The sequence below is a fragment of the Apostichopus japonicus genome, chromosome 8 (assembly GCF_037975245.1).
Source record: "Apostichopus japonicus isolate 1M-3 chromosome 8, ASM3797524v1, whole genome shotgun sequence".
Taxonomy (NCBI): Eukaryota; Metazoa; Echinodermata; class Holothuroidea; order Aspidochirotida; family Stichopodidae; genus Apostichopus; species Apostichopus japonicus.
Genome location: NC_092568.1, coordinates 32,095,834 through 32,116,371, shown reverse-complemented (window position 1 = coordinate 32,116,371; position 20,538 = coordinate 32,095,834). Strand labels below are relative to the sequence as shown.

Below are 20,538 nucleotides of genomic sequence, written 5' to 3'. Positions count from 1 at the left end.
TCCAATGTCTAAATGTTAAGGTAACAGGAGTGAATTTAATTAACTTTGTAACTTGTAAATTAGATAAAAATGTTCATGGAAATGCACATCAAAAGATGCAACAAAAATATATCAGCAAGGAAGAGTACCAACAGTACAAAGACAATTCTGACAAAAGGGTAGAGAAAGGTCTGCATTCATTTTAGAAAAATTCTGCTCTTTTCAGGAGTTCAGGAGACAAAACTGTCTAAAAGATATGTTGGGCATATAAAAACTGGTTGAGAAATACATTGTTATTGGTTCCTACCTTATGCTCATCAAGGGCTTGTTGAGCTTCAATGACATCTAGACCAATTGGTTTGACATCCTCAAGCATCGCTTTAGTCTGTTGTAGCCAATCTAGGCATCTGGCAACATCTCCCTGTAGTGCATCTTTGGTGCTAGTGTTTCCTTGAAGTACTGCAACCTGTTGCTGGAGTGATCTCATCAACTCCTCCAGCTTGTTTTTGAGTTTGTGTTTGGTCTGGTCTAAGGATTTCAAATCTTCAAAGGAGCAGGTCTCATTAATTTCCTGTGTCAGGGTCTCCAGAAGAGGTAAGCTATTCAACAGAAGTTCCACTTCTTTCATCATTTCCTTTAATGCAAGAAGATAAAAAACAAAACAAATGAAATGAAAAGGACTGTAAATTTTCATCTCATCCAAACTAACTCATGGTAGTAAAGTCTGCAGTAAGTGAAACATATTACTATATTTTGCGTATTGCTACAGGTGCTTCTTGAACATAATTAACTGTAATCTATTCATTTGTATACCAAAACACTCTGGTGACCCGCTTAGCTTAACAATCATCCCACTCTTTCACTGACATGTGGGTGATGCTTCATGTAAGGTTTCCACATCTGATCCACAAATTTTCTGATCCACAAATTCAGAAGATGAAGAAGCAATCTATAAAACTTAACAACATTAATGTCAGTTTTATTCCAGTCCAGTTTAAATTGCTTACACTTTCCAACAAGATAAAACATCAAACCCATCTCCTGATCACTTATGCAGTTTTTATTTCAAACTTGCAAATAAACAGTGGAAATGCCAAAATGATGTTTGGATGGTGTAGCAATCTACATGACTTCACATTCTTTAACTGCAAAACATACACACCAAGCAATTACCCCCTCTACCCGACTCCTACCAGAAAGCTTACCTCACATTTATCCACCTTATCCTCTGATGGCAGATGGCTTTCTTCCAACTGTGCCAAACGTATCTCACATTCTTCAATATTATTTCTAGTGATGGCAACACGATCAGCAAACTCTTGTCTAGCCGTGGCTGACCTGGCAAAGTTAATTTTATCTTCCTCTAGATTGTTGTAAAGTTCCTGCATTGTACTATCTAAGCCAGCCACATCGTCTGCATGGTCAACCTGGCCAGTAGAGTTCATGCGCACCTGAAGTGTACCAATGTTGTTCAAGTGAGGCTGTAGTGAGGAAACTTGTTCCTGGAGGTTCTTTAAGTAAAAAGAGAGAACACAAAAGAGGGATGAATTAATGTCTTCAAGGAAACTTGGTATTATCTAAATTTTCTCGTGTTAATTACCCTCCTGGCCGTAGGCGAAATCATGTCAGGGAAGTTTTCAGTATATTAGTCAAACAACAGGCAGTAGAATAATGAATCTGAGACTAGGAGTGTTACATCTCCTGATCAATCTCCGAGTTATATGACTGATTTATTGAAACGCTACACGCCAGCTAGGGCATTACTGTCCCAAAGTCATCTTTCTCTAGTTATTCCTTGTACTAACAAAGTCACATATGGAGATTGTTCTTTCAGTGCAGCAGGTCCTAAACTCTGGAATTCTCTTCCTCATCACTTGAAAAATGTCACATCTGTTGACACTTTTAAAAAGCATTTAAAAACTTATCTTTTTAGGCTTGAGTATGGGCTTTAATCTTATTCGTTGTTTTACTCACATTACTGTGCCCATTTTTATGTATATTTATATTTTTATGTTCTTTATTGTGGTTTTTAACCCTGTCTTATAGCATATTTTTTTAAACTTTTACTGCTTTTTAATACTTTTAGGTTTTCGTAAAGTTTGGTCATTTTATATTCCAGGTATTGGTTCTTTTGTACAGTGCTCTTGAGCATGTTTTTATTTCATGATAACAGCACTTTAATATTTGGTATTTATTATTATATCTGGTAATACACAGAGCAATGAATGAATGAATGCATCTTTTGAATACCAGTTCACTAACACTACTTCCTTAGACCAACCTCATAGAAATATTTGACAAATTTCAAACTTGCTGTTAAAGGTAAACATTACAAACATGTTAGCACCAGTTGTCTTGAAGGACAATTACATAGAAGCCTTAATAAACATTGTTTATAAACTACATCCAAAGGTTTGTCAGTTCAGTAGAAATGAGTGCAGTGATATTTTTTTAGTAAAAATCTCCTTCCACTTAAAATCTCAGTTAATTGAGAACTGATGCTATCACAAACCACATGTAACTAGACCATTGCTGCCAAACATGGACTTTAGTGATTATAAATTATCTAAACCCATGTCCATTTAAATGTATTTTCAGAGTGTGTAATGCTGCAACGTATCAGTTCTATAGTATTGCAGCTCTATAGTATGCCCCACTCCCCAAAGTACAGAACCAGAAAACTGCATTTCAAACAAAAGCCTGCCCTCAACACCAAAACCTGAGAGGTGCCGAAAATCAAGTTGTTCACTCAAGACGAATTCATTGTTGGGCTTGGGTGAGAATGTGGAATTTTGTGACTACATCTATTGCTGATAGGTCCCATTGATCCTTGCAATGCCGCTTCCACAAACCAACATTCACTGTCAGCTATATTGGAAAAATCTTTTGAATCACATCTCTTCCCTAAAGTCTCCAAGATACAAATAATTGCAGATCTCTGCAGAAATCTCTGGAAGATTTGTTGTTACAAATTACATACTTTCACTTGTTCAAGCCTTTCTTCAGCAGCTTCAGATGGTAGAGGTAACACATCTTTCAGGGCTAGTCTCTTCACCTCCAGCTCGGACAATGCCTCAGAGAGGAACCTTATCTGTGACTCATAGTTGATACGTTCCTCCACAGCATTGGAGAGAATGTTCTGGTTGGTGAGTGCAGCATTGCACACTCTGAAAATATATTTAAATTAACATGGCTTTTAGATCATTTATTATCACATTCAGGAACATTCCAGACCTGCCAGATATATTTTACACACCTTAGATGATACTGATAACACATCTTAAAAAAGTTAAACTACAGAACAATGACCTGCGCTCCAAATGTTATGTTTTGCTCCCAAATGTTATCCTTTAAGTAAATTAATGTATTGTCTGTGTAACATAAATGAATGGTGGGAGCATTGCTACATATTGTCATAAAGAGATGTGAAAGGAATGCCTTTGAACCGTTCTATAGTGTTGCAAACAGGCCATGGAGGCAAATAACACAAAAAGAACACTGAAATATGAAACACATATATACAACTAGGTCTGCAGTTTACTACTGTAGGACTTTATATGACTAACCGGATTTAGAACATTGGACACATTTATTAATTTATTGTATTATGTAATATTAAATGACATAGACATCATAGTGCTAAATATGGTGCTAATACAGCCACTGGAGGTTTGTAAATGAGACGGACCCAAAAATGTTCAAACTCCACAGGTTAATGATAACAGTAGTATGTTTCCTTATCTCTGAAAAATAAAGACACAACTGAGCATAATCTTCCTTCATTCTGCTGGTCACATATTGATAGCTCACCTGTCCAAATTTACTTGCAGTTTCTCAACTTTTTCATCAAGTTTTTCCTCCTCATCAGGTGACAGTGTTTCCTTGACGACCTGAGTTTCTCTGGTGATGTTATCAAGCAGTTTGTTGAATTCTTCAGCTTCTTCACAAATAACCTAATATACCATGATGAAAAACAACAATATTAACAATCATGAAACTTTTTCCTTTTGAGTATGAAGCTCTTCTGTAATCCTGAAATCTCCTCTGTATCCCCAGCAGGAACAAGATAATTTTACAAATACTTCTTGTACTGTACAAACAAGTCAGTCTCATAGTTTTAAAATTCTGTAATAGCACTCAAGAGAAGGTTTAAGACTCCTGTAAATAAAGTTTGGTAGCCTTCTGTTTGCTCAAGGCCAATCTCCTCTGTCCCCTCCTGCCCCCCCCCCTTCTCCCTTCGCCCTTATGTTTAAACTTCACCTTTGGCATCTTTAGGTACCTTTATGTCAACTCATGACACTCCGTTCTCCTTCTACTCCTAAACCCTGATATTTTAATCTCACCTGCATTGCATTCAGATTTTGCTGTAGAGTTTCCAACGGTACCAAAAGTACAGGAGTCTTGCTGGTAGGTGGCTCTGAAAGCTCTAGCCATTTTTCCAGCTTGGACACATCAGTCTCAAAACTCTTACGTTCTTCAAGAGCCTTTGAGAGACGGTCCAAGACTCCGGTAATGTCTTTAAGGAGCTTCCTGTACCTTTCATGGATGTCTGAATATATACAAAAGACAAGTCCTCATTAACACTGAGAACTTCATGTTATTCAAAGGCATTTAAAATAGTGCTTCAGAAATGCTACTCAACACAGCTTACATTATGGTCACAAACAATGGAGATTTTCTCAATGCTCACATAGGGGCAACCTACATGTCAAGTATGCCATATGTAAGATATCATGCTTACAGGCTCACAGATGCTCATGTTATGGTAACAAATAATAGGGATCTTATTATGCTCACATAGGGGCAAGCTACATGTCAAGTATGCTATATGTCTTCACACCACTTTCTTGAGATATCAGCTTACATGCTCACAGATGCTTACCCACACACACACACCAACTTGACTGCAACAGATACTTGCCTGCCTACTGCAAGCAACCATGAGTGCACAAAAATGTCAAAGCCTTGTTGTTTCAAAAGAAATTCCTTTCCATTTAAAGAAATGTTCTTGTTTGAAAACCATGATTTATCTTAAACAGCTATTTTGTCAGGGTCATGTCTGTTACTTGCAAAAACATTCATAAACTAAAACATTTAGAAATGGTATATCATTGCAAAACACACAAGTTGAGATGTGCAACTTTCACCCATTCTGATAAAAAAATAAAATAAAAAACTGATGAAAACTGATATAATAAAAAGTTGAAATCAAAAGCACTTGAACAGAAAGCAACTCTGGTCACAGTACCTGTCACTTCTGGCTGGATCTGTGCCTTGTCTTCCTCATGACACACCTCTACGATTGGTTTCTCAGATTCAGAGAGTCTATCTACCTCTGGCTGAAATGATCTAATTCTGTCTTGAGCAGCCTTTACAAAGAAACATTTAAAAGGCATTACAGATAACTTCCACAACAGAGTGAAAAACTGTATAAGCATGCGTTTAAAATCTGTTCTTTATCTCTAACATGGAAACATTCTTGGGCAAAAAGCAAGAAACCAGGGATTCTAAGTAACATATAGTTTTCTTATTGAAACTTCATCACATTTCAGTATATATACAGTGTGATCAACTACACTTTAAATGGCTTTACAAACTCATACAGTCTCTTCCGTTCATCTAAGGACTGAGTCAAATTTGAGCAAGGCAATGTGCATTTCAACTCGTAAATTTATTTTATAATAGTTAGAGGGATTTACATTTCCATCCAGGCAGGATCTTTTACATAGGCAAGTATCCAGTGAGTCTCTGGAAATGATCCTGACAGGATCCAACCTTCAGGCCCTTTAATACTCATATATTTACATACACTGGTTGTATCAGTAGATATTAAAGCAGCATTTTGCGTTTTGTTGCCGTTTCCACTTTTTTGACAAGTTGATCAAGTTTTTTACATATATCAATCACAAAACAGCAAAATACGATATTAGCTGAGTTTTTTCCCTGCCAAAAGCGTTAATTGGTGAGTAATTAAGGACATTTGCAGATGAGAAAAGAGTCCTCCGACAAATTACACATTTAATATTAATCGCATACAGCTCCCCCAACTCACTAGTTTGAATTCAACCAATCAGAGATGCAGGTTAAGTTATGAGCCGTTGCTAAAAATAGATTCCAAACGTCGAGTTGGTAACTTGGTACAACCAGCGAGCTGGACTCTTACAGCTCCCTGGTACAATGGCCATAGACAATCTACACAACTCAAGCATGGTGTTGTACTACGTATTGGCCAATGACGTTCGTAGCTTTTAAATATTCTTATTATGGGCGAGGTTTATTTGGATCCTAATGGAAAATATCTTCGAGAAAAACAGAGTTGAAAGTTGCAAATTTTTGGAATTTTATGCCAGAAGTAAGATTTGAATAGATAAGCTAGTTATGTATGTCGTTATGGCATCGTGGAATCAGTGAGGTTGAGAAAAACCATAGAATAGGACGCAAAATGCTGCTTTTAGCAGTTCACTAACACTTTTTTAAATTATTTTTTGCCCCCTTCGTTTAACATATTAATTGGACAAAGACAAACTGCCAAACAAGTGCAGAAAATTCAGAGAAGTGTCTGAATGCAGAATCTAACTATTTTAACTGCTATGCAAGGTGCAACATGCGTGTCATTTAATAACATTAAACATCCATTAAAACAAATCTAACTGGATTGAGTACATCGTTACTCATCAAACTAATGTACAGTTCAGCATTTTTTTTGCTTTCACACTATAAAAAAGAGAAAAATTAGTTTAATTGTCTGTCAAGAAAATAACACCTGACAAAATTTTACGGTTCATTATTTTGAGCAAAAAAAATTTTGTTCTAGCCAAAACTTTCTTTACATTCCCATCTGAAAGTGATATTGGCTCAGCATAGTATTTTCTGTTAGAAGAGACAGACTTTGTATAGGTATCAAACATCTAATGGTACAAACTAACAAGATGTTTTAAAAATTGTGTCCGTGTATTTGCATAGGAGATACCTCACACATTGACAATATAAACACAAATACCAGGACGTTTCTGAAATAGCAATAACAATTTAAGCAAATCATATAAGAGTAACCGAGATGTACCTTAACTTCAAAGATTTGTTTGATTAAATCTGATACTTCTAGTGCAGGATCCGATGGATGGTCTGCTTGCTCTGTCTCCGTGATCCATTTGTTGCACTTTACATACATCTTCCAAAATTCCTGGAAAATATAATATGATAAAATATTAACTGTTACAAGTACCCACTAAAACACCACACTTGTAGTGCAAGTACAAGCAGCTTGAGTATCACTACAAATAGTGTTCATTGTGTTGTGAGTTAGAGTATGAATACAAGGCTCTAACTGTAAGTACTAGTATAAAGCTTTGCTATAGAATCGATATTAGTTAGCATTTCCAAATGAGCCCTGCTTAAAAGTACAGAATCACTCACAAACCTGCTGAATATGATAAACTATAAAAATTATTGTGACAGATTTATCAATTGTTCAGCTTTGTTCATCCCTAATGCAACCTCTCCAACTCCTTCCCCACCCCCTGGAGAATTGAAATATAATACAATACCCACATCACAAGCCAGTTCAGATAGGTCCACACAACCCACAACATCCCCACTCCCTCATCCTACACCAAGGCACACACACACATCATAAGTTAGTCCAAACAGGGGCATTGAATATGATAAACTAAGAAATTATTGTGACAGATTTATCAATTTTTCAGCTTTGTTCATCCCTAATGCATCCTCTCCAACTCCTTCCTCACCCCCTGGAGAATTGAAATATAATACAATACCCACATCACAAGCCAGTTCAGATAGGTCCACACAACCCACAACATCCCCACCCCCACCCCACCCCACTTATCCTACCTCCAAAGCACACACACACATCATAAGTTAGTCCAAACAGGGGCACACATTCTGGAGCTCTTACCATTCTTTCAGTTAGAGCAGAGTGCAAAACTTGAGATCTTTCCTTGATGATAGGATCTAATCTATGCAGTTGTTTCTCAATGTTTTTCAAGACCTCTTTCAATTCACTTCTCTCTTTTGAAGATAGCTCAGCCAGAATCTTATCTCCATCTTCACAAATTCTTCCAAAAGTAGCTCTTCTGCTTTGTAAACCATCAGTCACATCCTATACAAAAGAAAGTAAAATCGCAAATGGTTTGATAAAGAAATGGTAGCACCTACCCAAAAGAAACATAGGTGACAAGTTTAAAGTAACGTTCTAAAATCAAGTGTAGATGGTTTGTTTCAAAAAAGGAATACAACTTTCAAAATATTTTTCATTAATGTTTTTATGGGGGCTAATACATAATGATGTTATTTTCTGTCCCACCCCCACCCCTCCCCTTTTCTTCAGACAACGTGCAAGAAATGACACATTTAATTCATTGTGTATTTGTAAAGTTGCAAGCTTGCATGGATGGAACAATTAGTCTACAGAATATATTACAAAACTATCTGATATTGTATGAAAGCCATTTTAACATGTATTGAGTTTGAATGCAAAACAAAACTCTTTGAAATTGAGGAAATATTTTCAGCACAACAAATGCAACATTATAGAGTTAATTATGTATTTTCTGATTGTTGAACTGACTAATTGAAAGAAAATACACTATGGAAACCGGTTGAATTCTTTGTATAATAGTCTAGGGGTACCAACCAAGTAACAAACATTTGTAACTTAATAAAATGTCAGAATTTGCCATTATCTATGAACCAAAAAAGGAAACATCTGCACTTCATGACACAGAACATGGTGTCATACCAGAATAGAATTCTCCAAGCATTTACTGGGTGAGATTGTTAATATGGTTGCTTTTTCACCATGGAAGGAGAAGAAGAGGATGGGGTGGGGGGGGGGGGCATTGTGGAGTAAGAAGGGGGTGTATGAAGGAACAGCAGGTACAGAATATAAGAAAGGCAAGTAAAGATATGTTTATCACACACAGATATAACATTGCATGAAGAAAGTGAAATTATACCAGAATTCTTGGAAATTAAGAAACAAAACACTTGCCAAATACTTCATTGAACATGAAAGTTCATACAGGCTATCATATTACAGATGCCTGCGAGGGCGAACTAGTTTCTAAAGTTGCTATGCTTTTTTCTTAATCTATTTTTAATTTTCAGTGTTTTTCAAATGACAGATTCTTGCCAAGTTTTATTCTATACTTTATTCTTTGCAGATATAATTCACCGGAACCTGAGCTTTCACTCTCATGCCATTGTGAACGTCCGTTTCAACCCTTTTACGGCGATAGTTCATCGCCAGAGTTTCGCTTTGTATTACCATAGATAGGCTAGTGGCGAGTATCAATTACTTCTCTCAAAAGAAATGAAACGATGGGAAAATAGAAATTATTTTTTGTTTGAAGTACAAAACAAAACAAAAAGCAGTAATAGTTGGCTGTTGAAATATCTCTATATGTTCCAGCTCGTCTGAAGGAATTTCTTTGAATCAAACAATAGAACATAAAACTATATTATTTTCAAACAAAGATTCATAACAAGTGAGATATTTAAGAAGGGAAAATCAAGAAGTCATCTAAAAGACTGGCTGGACAATGGAAACTCGTTGCGGTTAGCTGTATCCTTCTTGAGGAATAATGGGTCAATGTGATTTCATATTTATTCATCACGGTTATTTACCTCTTCAGAGATGTTCAAACTTCTTCTAAATTTTAACCAATTAATTCTTAAATCGTTGAAGCTAAAATTCTGAAGTTACTTTTTCAAGTTAATTTTTTTTTTTAAATATATGTAATGTTGGCATGGCATATTGCCAAATTTCTATAATTAGTGTATCGTATTGGAAAATTTGTATGTGAATTAATTTGCAGCCAGAATTAACAGCATTTTCAAATTTTCAAAACCTCTAATTTTATGTACCACCAGTCATAAATACGATAATTATACTAAACTAAAATATTTTGTTTAAGTTATATAATCAATCAAGTTTTTGTTACGTATAAGACAAATGCGTTTCGTATGGGACATCATCATACTGTTTGTATAGTAACACCGGACAAATTTGTTTGTTGTGGGTAGCACACATTTAGAAATGTGTCCAATGTGAGTCAAGATGCAACATCTACTCTGCTCAGTAAAACTTGCAGTGTAAGTCTACCTCCCCCTTCCCCAGCCCCACCCATTCACCGAAAGGAACAGAAAAAAAGCAAGGTACAATAACATACAATTTTATGAGTATAAACACTTAGCCCTATTCATGTAAAATACTACTTTGCTTGACCAGCCTGATGCTCTGAGACTGCACATAATCTGTAATATATTTATGCAAAAATCCAAATGCTGCAAGTAATGACGTAAGAAGTACTATGAATGAGATTGTCAGTGATAAAAGTTGGAGATTTTGTCATCTCAACAGTAGATCTTGAATTTTGAGGGAACCCCCTATTTCCTAACATTTGTTGTACAAGTGACTAGGAAGGACCCATCAGGTGTAATGAAAGTAAAATACATAAAAATGGCTTTTGTAGATGCACAATAACAGTTTATTATGTTTAGTGTTTATGTTTATGTTTGTGTTTATGTTAATGTTTAGTGAACAAGAGTGTACAGTTGAGATTGGTGCAGTAATTAAAGTACTGGAAACACCTGTCATCAACAACTGTGACATCAACAACTGTGAAATCAACAACCGTGACATCAACAACCGTGACATCAACAACCGTGACATCAACAACCGTGACATCAACAACCGTGACATCAACAACCGTGACATCAACAACCGTGACATCAACAACCGTGACATCAACAACCGTGACATCAACAACCGTGACATCAACAACCGTGACATCAACAACCGTGACATCAACAACCGTGACATCAACAACCGTGACATCAACAACCGTGAGAGCCACATATTCCCTGCTGGTATGAACATTATCGAGTAAACAAAAGAACATTTTTTCAATGTCTTGGGACTCTTGCCATATTGTACACTTTACTGAATATTCCTCAAGCATTAAGCAATTTTTGACTTTTCAGGATGTTCCACTTTTAATGCTTCGATTACGTCAAAACATAAATTAAATTTTTAAAGAGCATTATTTTCTCATTGAGTACTTAGTTTCTGATCCGCGTGATCATGTCATCTTTCATGTTTTCTAATTGTTAAATGCCAAACTTTGTTGATCATTCTCTACAACACCAAATGTTTGTCACCTTAACCTTCGGAACATGTATGTTACAATTTTATTGTTCTAGAGCTTGAACAGTCCATTGCAGTATTGTACAATGAATTGTAGCTGTGTTGATTACATAATTGTATTGAGTTATGTGTAAATTTAATATGTGTAATTTTTATTTATTTTATATGAATGATTTGTAATGTGGACATAAAGAAACTAATTCACGATCATAGAAGTTGTTTGGAGTCACAATTTTAGAAAATGTATATGACATAGTTAAACCTTAGTCTAGAAGTATGTAATTAAAAAATTTGCTAATTATGATTTAATTATTAAGTTAGTGTTCATATTTAATCTTTGGATTAGATGTAATAACCATAGATAAGCATTACTACACCGAAGGAGTTTAATTTTGATAATTATCCATAATTAAATTGTTACTCTATAATGTTGCCAAATAACCCAAATGAGACATGTCCCATACAAAACACTTTTTTTTTACAAGATAACACCACAATGCAAATAGTAGGATTTTGTTGTAAACCTTTACATGTATTTATGTCTACGAGTAATCTATCTATCACTGGTATCGTTAACAGCTGACTTGAAGAAAACTTTCAGAGAAAGCCCACCATGAATGCTTTGTAGCAATAATTGTCATTTTCTCTGGTCCCTTACCTAACCATGCTCATATAACTTAGCCCCAAATCGTTAATTAATGGTAAAGGAAGCTCAAATTTGCACAAAAAGTTGTCCATAACAATAATCAACTAAGTAATACTTAAACTTGTGAAAAGCTTTTTAACCCTAAAAACACAGCACTTAAAAGGCTCTGTATGTCCCATACAAATGTGCAGATAAGCTTGGACTTGCCCGACACAGGTCTTTACATCCACAGCAAACAACACCTAGTGACCATTGTTTCAATATTAGAAGAGTAGAGATCAAAGTTGGTGAAAGATTCAGCCATAATCAGCTGTTGATGCCATTTTCTTCCAAATATATGGAGTGTTGATCACTCTACAACTCCTGCTTTGTAAACTCTTCCAACAATTTAAAACCTCTGTTTCTCTCAAAGACTATTTCATTTATATGTAATGTCTCCCTCTAATAACCGAGGTTTAATTCCTTACCTGTAGTCGATGAATCTGGTGATACACACCATCCACTACTGGACTAACGTATTCTTCGTTGACGAGGTCTTGTTCCCGCTCTGCCAACCATTCTGCGAGATCTTCAGACTTTTCCTTCAGAGACTTGTGGTCTGTGACGACTTCTTCGACTCTGCCGATGTGTGATTTCAACCTTTGTTGGAATTCGCTCCATCTTGCTTGTGTGGCGCTGCAATAAAATATGCAAATTTAAAAAAACAATAAGACTAAACCAGAAGCAGATGTTAAACAGACTTTACTTTCTTGAAAATTTATATAACTCCATTTCTATGATAACACAGAGAAAAATTGGTTTAAAGGTTTAAATTCTACATGATTCCGTATGATTGTAGTACTCTCTAAGACTTGCCGACCATAATCAAAATGAATATTCATGTTTCCTGGAAGTCTTACAAAATAATGCACTTCATTTTATAACCATTCCTTTTCTGTGGTTAGAGATTGGAGCAGGGAGTGAACAGCTTGTAGGAAATGTTGAAGAACAATTCCTTCAAAATTTGTGCCAACTTCTGTGAAATGAAATGAACATTTCTCCTTACGTTAAGGACATTGAAAGAGACAATATGTCAAGTTAAGTTTTAGAGAATATTTAAAGACATTGTTTCCTAAGGGATGGTGGAAGGAAACTAAAGTAGCTACATTGGGTATCATTTTGTTCTTCATCTTTGGCTTTTAAGCTTTTAAGTGAGACCTTAACTGCTGTTTCCTCAGGTACATCAAAAAGTGACATATAAGGTACTTTCCAAAGCTTAACCTAAATGTGCTCTATTATCCAATAATTCTTCACATGGATAATAATGAACAATATGGTGACATATGATATGTACGATTGATCAAACAATCACTGCATCAATAGGCTGCATATGCAAATGAAATACAAGCAAAGATTGCAAGATTTAAGTTTACCAGGTTTTTATGTCTCATTACATCTGCAAATGAAAGTTTGCAACATTTTGTTTATTTCTAGTGCTATCAGTCATTAGATGTTTGAGATTAATAAAATGATAACTAGAAATCTTTATTATATCTGGGTCTTTCCATGGAATGCTCATCATGATACTATAAAATTTTGAAATGTGGAAAATACTAAATTTGCAGACAAAAAAAAACATATTTTTGTGACCAAGAGGGTAATCATGGCAAATCATTGTCATAGTAACATAGTTTTACATAAATAAGGTAAGACTTTTGGTCTTTGGTACTTTTTTCATACTTTAAACTTTATCTTGAGTGTATTAGGTAATTTCTTTTACATAGAGGATAATGCATCTGACATCATTTTTATAATCTCGCTTCTTGTTGCCAAAAAAATATGTATAAATATATATATATATTTTTTAGAAAACTTGAGACATGGCTTTCCTTCAAATCATGATAAGTCTTTCCAACAATTTATTTTCTTAATCCCTCCTATAAATTTTTGAATTGAAATTTTTTCAAAGAGTCACTCACCGTAGCATGCACTATTTGTCTGATATTCAGAGTAAACTTTTCATTGCTAAGAATCAGTTTAATAGAATCTTTTGAAAACATCATTAAATTTATCATAAACTGAACTTTAATAAAGGGGAAATATCTGAGAAAAACAGTTTTGTTAAGAGTGGTTCGTTTTCAGCGACAGCTACTTGCCAATTGTTTTCACATTTTGCTTGATCGGCAAAAATTTGAAGCATGCATCTGATCATGGTTCACAGAACAGGCACAATGTACTTTTTGCAAGGTCATGAATTTACACATTACACTACAACCCGTATCAGACTTGCATTGCGGCTTGTCCCCACCATGGGGAGGTTTGTGATCAAGTAACAATGAAGGTAAGGAAGGTCGTAATTCCACTGTAGGCGTTTGTCACCTGTATCGAACAATACCAGTTCTGTTTTGGTGACATATTTGCCTTACTCTAGAGATCAAACATTATTCTAACCAACTGGAAGTCATTCGTGATTCCTAAAGCCGGATCTCGAAAGAGATACTTTGAACAGACTTTATCGAAAGAGATACTTTGAACAGACTTTTGTTAATGAAATGGAGGTAAACAACAAAGTGAAATGAATATATATAATTGAAAACGTAATGAGTTGGAAAATGGACCCTGATTGTATGTCCTGAGGTTTGAATATATATATATATATATATATATATGAAAATCGTAATGAGTTGGAAAATCAAGAACAGTGAAAATACTTTCTGCCTCCACCGGGATTCGAACCACGGGCCTCCCGCTCTGTACGCGGACACCCTAACCACTAGGCTATGGACGCTGATTGTATGTCCAGAGGTTCGAAACCGGTAAGGTCGTAATTCCACTGTAGGCGTTTGTCACCTGTATCAAACAATACTAGTTCTGTTTTTGGTGACATATTTTGCCTTACTCTAGAGATCAACATGATGCTAACCAACTCGAAATCATATATATATATATATATATATGAAAATCGTAATGAGTTGGAAAATCAAGAACAGTGAAAAAACTTTGAGCCTCCACCGGGATTCGAACCACGGGCCTCCCGCTCTGTACGCGGACACCCTAACCACTAGGCTATGGACGCTGATTGTATGTCCAAAGGTTCAAAACCGGTAAGGTCGTAATTCCACTGTAGGCGTTTGTCACCTGTATCGAACAATACTAGTTCTGTTTTTGGTGACATATTTTGCCTTACTCTAGAGATCAAACATGATGCTAACCAGCTCGAAATCATATATATATATGCAATGGAGGTAAACGACAAAGGTAAATGAATACATATAAATGAAAATCGTAATGAGTTGGAAAATCAAGAACAGTGAAAAAACTTTCAGCCTCCACCGGGATTCGAACCACGGGCCTTCCGCTCTGTATGCGGACACCCTAACCACTAGGCTATGGACGCTGATTGTATGTCCAGAGGTTTGAAACCGGTAAGGAAGGTCGTAATTCCACTGTAGGCGTTTGTCACCTGTATCGAAGAATACTAGTTCTGTTTTTGGTGACATATTTTGCCTTACTCTTGAGATCAAACATGATGCTAACCAACTCGAAATCATTTGTGATTCCTAAAGCCGGATCTCGAAAGAGATACTTTGAACAGACTTTATCGAAAGAGATACTTTGAACAGACTTTATATATATATATGGAAATTTCCATAAATATTTAAACATCGACCCACGCACTATCCAATACAGACAAAAAACAAAGGTCAATATTAAAGCCAGTATCTGGAATTGAGGCAGTTTCCACTTTCATCAACTCACCCGAGATCTTCTTGGAGGGACAGTCTTCCTTCCGGACTAGCTGCTCGACCTAGAGAACGACTTTTGTCCTCCAATACTCCAAGAGAGGCTGACCGTTTGTGTCTGTCTTTGGCAAGTCTCTGTGAAATGGACATTGAGAGACACATTCAGTAGTGACTTCATTCTTGGACATGTATGTAAAAAGATAAATATTAAATACATTAGCATCCTGCTGAAGTTTCATTCATTTCCTACATGTCACTTTCGACATTTGGTTGCTGGAACTTTGTATGTTTTGTGAGTTTGTGGCAAACAAGTGTTATAAATGTCCCAGCTGCCCAACTACTAGAAAGATGCTTTGTTTTTCTACAAGATGAGAATCCAATTTTCTACTTTCAAAGTTTGAAATCACCAGGAGATATTAGAATAAATAAAAGAATAAAGAATAAATTCATGATTACTAGTATTGTAAGTAATTCTCAATCCAGTCAATGAGCCTGCTTCTTTGAAGTTCCCATCCCCTCATCCCCCCCCCCCCCCCCCAATTTGTCAGAAATGCTCTGCCTTGGAAAGAATTATGAAAGAATTATAAGAAGTATTTCTGCAAAATGGTGACAAAACAATTTGTAAAGTGTTATCTTCCAAAACTTGGACAGTGAAACGAAAAACAAAATATGATGCAGTACAGATACAAACCAAATGCTTCCAGGAAAACTCTCATCACCACAACAATACAAAACTGAAATTGAAAGTTGTTGAATTAAATGAGGAATGAAAATCACACTTCATGTTAAAATTCATGCAAAATGATGACAGTCGAAACTGTTGAGACATCTCTAAAGGTTTATTTCCTGGTTGCGTCACAACATTACATAGTCCAAACCTAGTTAGCCGTCGCTTGTTTAATACCCAGGAAAAAGGCGATTTTCCGGTATCGCAGGATCTACGAAGTAACCAAAGCTATCTACCTTATCTTAGCTAATGAAGCAGCTGCTGAAGGAATAAACTTTTACAAAAGAGCTTGAGGAGTAAGATAAGGAAGATGGCTTGGTTACTCTGTACATCATGGGATACCTGGCAAATCGCTGTATTTTCTTCCGGGTATAAACAGAGCGAGGGTTAACCAGGTTGAACTCTTAATGAATAATAATAATTATTAATTAACAGTTCTTATATAGCGCAACTTACAATAAAGTCTCGCTGCGCTGTACTTAACCCTGGTCATTGGTAACTTGTCACACCTACACACCAAAGTGTGCACAATTCAAACAATCTCTCCTGGGGCACCACAGTGCACCACAGCCATGTGTCCCCTGGGGGACTTCCCATAGGGTGCAGCCACAAACCTGCGCACGCAACTATATTTACAAGTCATCTCGCAAGTCCCCATTTATACACCTGGGTGAAGAGAGGCAATGGAGATAAAGTGCCTTGCCCAAGGACACAACGCAATGATCTGGCTAGGGCTCGAACCTGTAATCCTTAGATCACAAGTCCACTGCCTTAACCACTTGACCACAACGCCCTCATGAAGTATCTCTTTTGACAGGCTCAACCCTTCTGTTCAAGGAAAGAGACAGTTATATAGGGATCTCCACCAACTTCAAGATGGAGCTCAAGCGGTTGGTAGAGCACAATCTTTAAAATTCAATCCTGACATCATCCGTTCGACTTTGTTATGGCCAAAAACTTTCTTTGGCCTGTTTGAAAATTTGTATATTATAATATAGCAGGTCAGTCTTTCATGGTTATATCTTATATTGGAGAAAGTTCCCTTAATTAACCTAACGAAAAGCAAGAAACACTTAATGTTATTTCTTACATTACATCTAACCAATAATGCACAAACTTTTACACAGGTTATAACATTCAGTTATGAAGAAACTTACTTAGGTATAGCCTAGCATAAAGCCCTTTATTACGCTTGGCCACCAATTTTATTGCAGCAAATCAAATATCACTGAAAAGACAATATGCAAAGATTGTATTAAGCTTCTTTTTTTCTTCTTTTCTCTTCTTTTTTTTACCAAATATTAATTACTCAGCAGGTAATAACTTGATTTGACTGAAATTCTCAACATTTTATCAGCTGACAATTTCCATTCACTGGAATTAACAAAGAGCAACCTGAAGAATTGTTAAATGTTTTCACTTACAAATCTTCATTACATGAAATGAAAGTTGAGTTTACCAGCTATTAAATGACCCCTATTGTAGTACAGGATTTTAATTATGGAACAAGTATGGTGAAAACTTCATCAAAGTCAACGCTAAACAAGCTGCTTAAAAACCTTTGATACCCTCGATAAACATAACTCAGTAGAAATACAAGACAGCTTCACAGTAGACAAGTGTAAACAGTTGAAATTCAGACTTTTAAGAAAACTGACAAAGATTAACTGAATCTAATATCCAAACAATGAAATGAGACCACCCTTCAACACTCTTACTTTTAACTCAATTAATCTAAACAAAGTTACCAGAAACTTTAATCTTACTCGTTGCGTAGGTTTTCTCTTTCGTAAACAGCAACAGCAATTCATTGGTGAACAAAATTCTTTCAGTTAAGAGACCTGTACACAAAAGCATTCCATGTATGAAATACATCCAATCATGTCACAACATCTTGCCCGACCTACAGTAATACACCGAACGTCACCTCCTCGGCAGGTTACCTCAACATAGTCAATTAGCTCTCTCTCTCTCTGAAAATGCAGTCTGCAATCTCATGGTCAAAACAGAGTAATATCTTTGAAACGACTAGAGTAAGATGAAGGACAGGTTATCATCGATGCTTGGCAACCAAGAAACGTACAACTTAATTAATGAACCACCATAGGCATCCTAATATAGATCTAGAATACAGAAAATAGAGCTCGCCCTAAAACATATCAATAAAGTTACCAAACAAGAGCAAATGGTGGGTTTAATTTCTCTTTTTTTTCAGTCAATTGTTTTCTCTCTAGACTGTATGGTTAAGCATCCAAATATTTTGTTCTGCTTTTTGACGGACAATAACCATCTACTTAATATTATACCAAACAGTCTTCGAAGTTTTAATTTGCTTGAACGCAACAAAGCGAAAAGCAGGAATATGGGCTCTATCTAGTTGTAACAATATCTATGAATATGTTCATAGTGCCAACACTCATTGGTTAGCGATGTGTTGCAATCCACCAGTCTGATCTCATCTAGAGAAATAGAATTGAAAACATCTCAAATATCTGTTTTTGAGGATTTATTTCAACAAAGAACTTAAATGCAACACTAGTCCTATATAGTTTATAGTTGTATTCTTACATTTGGGTTTGTAAAGGGGGACTGCTCGTAAAAGCTCTGCTTCTTCAGCACTCGATCCTCCACTACCTTGCAATTTAACTATTCACCATTGTATTCATATTATGTGGAAATAAATCAAACTTAAACTCAAACTCTCCCCATTAAGCAATACACACACTAACATTTCTGGGTGCTGCTAAAGTTTTTATTTTGTGCAAGTTTCTTTGTCCCATGCAATACAAATTAATCAAACATTATGGTACCCTGGGAAAAAGTGTTAACGATTTTCGAGATCAAGTTTACTACAGAGAAATTTCAGACACACACAAGTTCAGTTGATATCACACAATACTGTGATCATAACAAGGGCGCAAGTGACCGACTAATGTAAACAAACATGGCACTACACATGACACCACATATGAATAGGCCACTCCTATCTCACCTTTCCAAAAACCATAACTAACATAAGACCTACCTGATGTGTCATGATTGATTTTTCATATTTTGTTTTTTGGATATTGCAGCTTTTCAGAGATAATTTTTTCATGCTGCATCAACAGTAAACCATATGATATGTTTAAGTACTGGGTATAGCAGGTTTATTTAAGCTACACACACATGAATTAATTATTAATTAATTATACTGAGTATGAATTAATTATGCTGTGTATGACTTCCCCCTAACCCTTTTGTTCACTAAAAACTGTGACAGTTTGAACACATTACTGCATTTATCATTGGGAATATTAACAACCTGTTCAAGAAATGCTCTGTTTACTGTTACATGCTGGTGATACTAGTTCTATTGTTACATTTTGAGGATTGCTGCTTTCCAAAGCTATCACCTATTACTCAAAATAAAATTTAAATTGATCAAATAAAGACAACAATCACTAAACTGTTTCAACAAATGAAGGTTATTATCATGTGTTAGTAGCAGCTAAATGATTCTAGTTCAACCATCTGGTCACTTGTCATTGTATACATACTAATACACACCTTAGAAACAACTTAAAAATTTTCAAAAAGTTTCCAACATTTACTTCATTATTTAAAATGAGACTCTACTTGTGAAGCTAATGAAATACAGTCTAATGTGATATTATTGTTTGGATCTAGCATTGAAAATGGATGGATTGATGGATACGAATGGACGGACGGACAAACGAACAACAATAGGAGATGCTATAAAATTCTATCATATGCTAACTTACCTATGTAGTTTCTTATTTAGCAAAAGTATGTGTTGATATTAAAACAACACACACAGATAAAACCTTTCCCGAAAGATACCAATCATGAGACCATTAATTAACAATGCTCAACATGTTTGCCATCGGCAAATTAGTTTCTATCACCAATTAAATCTTGCTCACTTAAGCTTGAATTACTGTCCAGAAATAGCAACAATATTATAACATAACTACTACCAGGAAGTGATAAACATTGAGAAACGAGAGAAACATCACGGCGTAGACTTTATAGTCCTTTTGATAGAATGAAAGAGTTCCTTGCCTAAAAATAAATTAATGACGATAATATCAAATAGAGATACCTGAAGAAATAAGAACATATTGAGGATTAATTAATAAAACTGGACCAATTTAATTTTGCTGTATATTGTGTCCTGGAAGAAAATAAATCTAAAGTACATTTAAGTTCATACTGACATGCTCACGAGTATGGAAGAATATATATCTAAGGCACATCTAAGTTCATACTGACATGCTCACGCGTATCGGAA

The 20,538-nt window shown here is 35.6% G+C and overlaps 1 protein-coding gene across 9 annotated transcripts in view; it reads right to left on the bottom strand.

The window, feature by feature from the left end:
• LOC139971612 (uncharacterized) overlaps positions 1-20,538 on the bottom strand; it is a 254,208-nt gene that overhangs the window by 124,972 nt on the left and 108,698 nt on the right. For all 9 annotated transcript variants that reach the window (XM_071978246.1, XM_071978247.1, XM_071978238.1 and 6 more), the window contains 10 exons: positions 15,534-15,652; positions 12,263-12,470; positions 7,898-8,101; positions 7,043-7,162; positions 5,228-5,348; positions 4,323-4,528; positions 3,790-3,932; positions 2,960-3,146; positions 1,185-1,490; positions 287-613 (listed from right to left, as the gene is read on the bottom strand). In XM_071978246.1, coding sequence (XP_071834347.1) covers positions 287-613; positions 1,185-1,490; positions 2,960-3,146; positions 3,790-3,932; positions 4,323-4,528; positions 5,228-5,348; positions 7,043-7,162; positions 7,898-8,101; positions 12,263-12,470; positions 15,534-15,652 — 1,941 coding nt within the window. The remainder of the gene's footprint in view (positions 1-286; positions 614-1,184; positions 1,491-2,959; positions 3,147-3,789; positions 3,933-4,322; positions 4,529-5,227; positions 5,349-7,042; positions 7,163-7,897; positions 8,102-12,262; positions 12,471-15,533; positions 15,653-20,538) is intronic.